This window comes from Etheostoma cragini, chromosome 11 (assembly GCF_013103735.1).
Source record: "Etheostoma cragini isolate CJK2018 chromosome 11, CSU_Ecrag_1.0, whole genome shotgun sequence".
NCBI classification, from domain to species: domain Eukaryota; kingdom Metazoa; phylum Chordata; class Actinopteri; order Perciformes; family Percidae; genus Etheostoma; species Etheostoma cragini.
Genome location: NC_048417.1, coordinates 12,658,187 through 12,661,139, shown reverse-complemented (window position 1 = coordinate 12,661,139; position 2,953 = coordinate 12,658,187). Strand labels below are relative to the sequence as shown.

General features: G+C 36.6%; 1 protein-coding gene and 1 long non-coding RNA gene across 3 annotated transcripts in view; one reads left to right on the top strand and one right to left on the bottom strand.

Moving 5' to 3' along the window:
• Positions 1 to 2,953, top strand: part of LOC117952902 — a 24,492-nt gene that overhangs the window by 5,175 nt on the left and 16,364 nt on the right. The gene's annotated exons all lie outside the window — the stretch shown is intronic.
• The window catches only part of si:ch211-214p13.3 (nectin-1), a 24,187-nt gene that overhangs the window by 15,874 nt on the left and 5,360 nt on the right, over positions 1 to 2,953 (bottom strand). For both annotated transcript variants that reach the window (XR_004658532.1, XM_034885504.1), the window contains exon 2: positions 931 to 1,050. Coding sequence is in view for 1 of the 2 variants with exons in the window: in XM_034885504.1 (XP_034741395.1) it covers positions 931 to 1,050 (120 nt within the window). In the remaining variant the exon portion in view is untranslated. The remainder of the gene's footprint in view (positions 1 to 930; positions 1,051 to 2,953) is intronic.

Sequence of the window (2,953 nt, the reverse complement as noted above, 5' to 3'; positions counted from 1 at the left end):
GGGAACGTTAAGAAAACTTTCCAATTAACCTACAGACAACCAAACTGCAACCAAAAAAAACCTTTAGGGAACGTTCCCTCAACCAAAAACGAACGTTCCCAGAACGTTCTGGGAACCAGAAATTGTTAGCTGGGATGTAGTTTTCTCATTTCTGAATGTTATGCTTGTGTTGTTCCATATTAACGTAGCTGCATCTGATGAAACCTGCATCAGTGACGCAATAGAAAAGCAAAAAAGGCGAGTTGAGTCGAATAAATACCACGCTGTGTAAAAACGCCATATATATGGCTAAATCTGGTGCTTTTAAATATGAGACCATGCACTCAAAACAAAAACAGCTGGGAAGTTGAGTAGGGTCTTTGTTTGAACAGGTGTCTTTGAAGAGCATTATGAAAGCACTTTGGTGTGCTAAATTTAAACTCGTTACAACAAACGTTACATACGCTCTCCACACTGTTTCAATTCCAACCGTTCCATCTCATCAACACGTTTTATTTGGTTTAAAAAACACTCTTGAGCATTCAGGCTCGTGTTATCCTTTGTAACACGTGCCAATATAGTTATTGTCCATTAAAAGGGCCCTCTTTCTCGCCTATGTCACTATTTTGAACATAGTAAAACCAGGCTTAGTAGGCTATGTCTGCCAAGAAAAAATTTAGTAATTTGGAGGCTTCTTATAAATAATAATTGTCTGTATTCACGCCTCTGAATTGTATTCTATTGTATTCATTTCAATAAAACAAATTGTATTTGTGTAGCCTACCCTCACTTTTAGGCCCATTTATACGAGAACATTGTAAAACATGCTGTTGTTACGGTGGTCAACGGTGTCAAAGGTTTTAACTCCGTGACTGCCACCGAAAATATGATCGTTTAAAAAAAAAAAAAAAAAAAGAGAGCGAGAGGGATAAGCGGTTTTTCCAGGCCTACCTTCTATATCCGTACTCAGAATCAGTGTAAATGCCAATAATAGCAGAGTGTTGGTTCTGGAGAAACACGATGTCCATCTTGTTGTCATGGGTTTGCTTAGAATACATCCAGCAGCTGCTGCTCGCAGTCCCTGACTGCGGTCAAGCCAGCCGACGCTCGAATCTCCGTGGTTAAATCAGCCGACACTCAATTTGTAGTGCGCTATTTTACTAGCAAAGATGGTAAATGCATTCTGACAGCCCAGCTCGACTAGCTAACAATACACATTTGACTACTTCCGGTTTTCAAAATAAGGTGTTAATAAAAGTACATATAAAACAAGATTAATGGATTATATTCACCACAAGTAAAATAAACTTGTTTTTACTTTTTTACTTATTTTTACTGTACATTTATGGAGATTTTTGACAGCAAAGTACCACACTTCTGCTCTTGGACGAAAAAAAATATGAAATTGCGGGAGCTCTAAAACGAATTTGCCCCATAGTTCCAGGCACTGACTGATATATTTGAGTACAGGGCATCAGGTCCTACAATCATACTGAAAATCAAAATTTTTACTGTATAATTTTGGAGATGTTTGACAGCAAAGTCCCAGACTTCTGCCGTTCAACGATAAAAAATAGGAAGATGGAGAAGCTCTAAAATGAATTAGCTCCATAGGTCCAGGCAGGGACTGACATACATGTGTACAGGGCATCACCTGCTACACTCCTACTGAAAATTAGACATTTTTACTGTATAATTTTGGAGATTTTTGACAGCAAAGTCCCAGACTTCTGCTGTTGGACGAAAGAAAATATGAAATTGCAGGAGCTCTAAAATTAATTTGCTCCATAGTTCCAGGCAGGAACGGATATATTTGAGTACAGGGCATCAGGAACTTCAATCATACTGAAAATCAGACATTTTTACTGTTATAATATTGGAAATCTTTGACAGCAAAGTCCCATACTTCTGCCTTTTGACGATAAACAATAGGAAGATGGAGAAGCTCTAAAATGAATTTGCTCCATATTTCCAGGCATTGACTGATATGTTTGAGTACAGCGCATCAGGAACTACAATCAAACTGAAAATCCGACATTTTTACTGTGTAATTTTGGAGATTTTTGACAGCAAAGTCCCAGACTTCTACTGTTGGACGAAAAATAAAAGAACTTCTATGACCTATAAAATCAATTTGCTCCATAGTTCCAGGCATTGACTGATATATATGAGTACAAGGCATCAGGAACTACAATCATACTGAAAATCAGACATTTTTACTGTGTAATTTTGGAGATTTATGGATGCAAAGTCCCATACTTCTGCCGTTTGACGATAAAAAATATGAAACTGTAGGAGCTCTTAAATGAATTTGCTCCATAGGCCTACAGGACATCTTTGACTTAATATTGAAGAAACATTCGTGTTGCTTAAATGAATGGCTACATAAATTTGAGAGAATCATAACACTGCCCTATGATTATAGGAATTTTCATAAAATGACACCTCTGAATTTGGGATTTTCCAAAAGTTTGTAGAAAATAGCTTTAACCGAACTGAAACCGGCATCTTTTTCTAGCTTGATAGGCTTGGTGATCCACATGTACAAATATGAAAGCTGTTAATTGAAAGAATTGAATAAAGACTGCTCATTGTGAATTCTGGTTGTAATTATACTTATTTGCAACTGGTACAACTATCCGTGTTAAGACAATATTTGCTACTGTAACTGCTTGCGCATAGTTAAATTTGTGAATTTAGGTGTCTGTGGTCCCCTCTCAAATAACAGGGAATAGCATACTTATCCACAGAGGTGGGTAGAGTAGCCAAAAATTGTACTCGAGTAAAAGTACTGTTACTTCAGAATAATTTGACTGAAGTAAAAGTAAAAGTAGTCATCCAAATAATTACTTGAGTAAGCGTAAAAAAGTACTTGATGAAAAAACTACTCAAGTAATGAGTAACTGTTGAGTAATGTCTGATTTATTTCTTAACACAAGCATCAATCAGACAGACAGAAATACAAAATAATCAT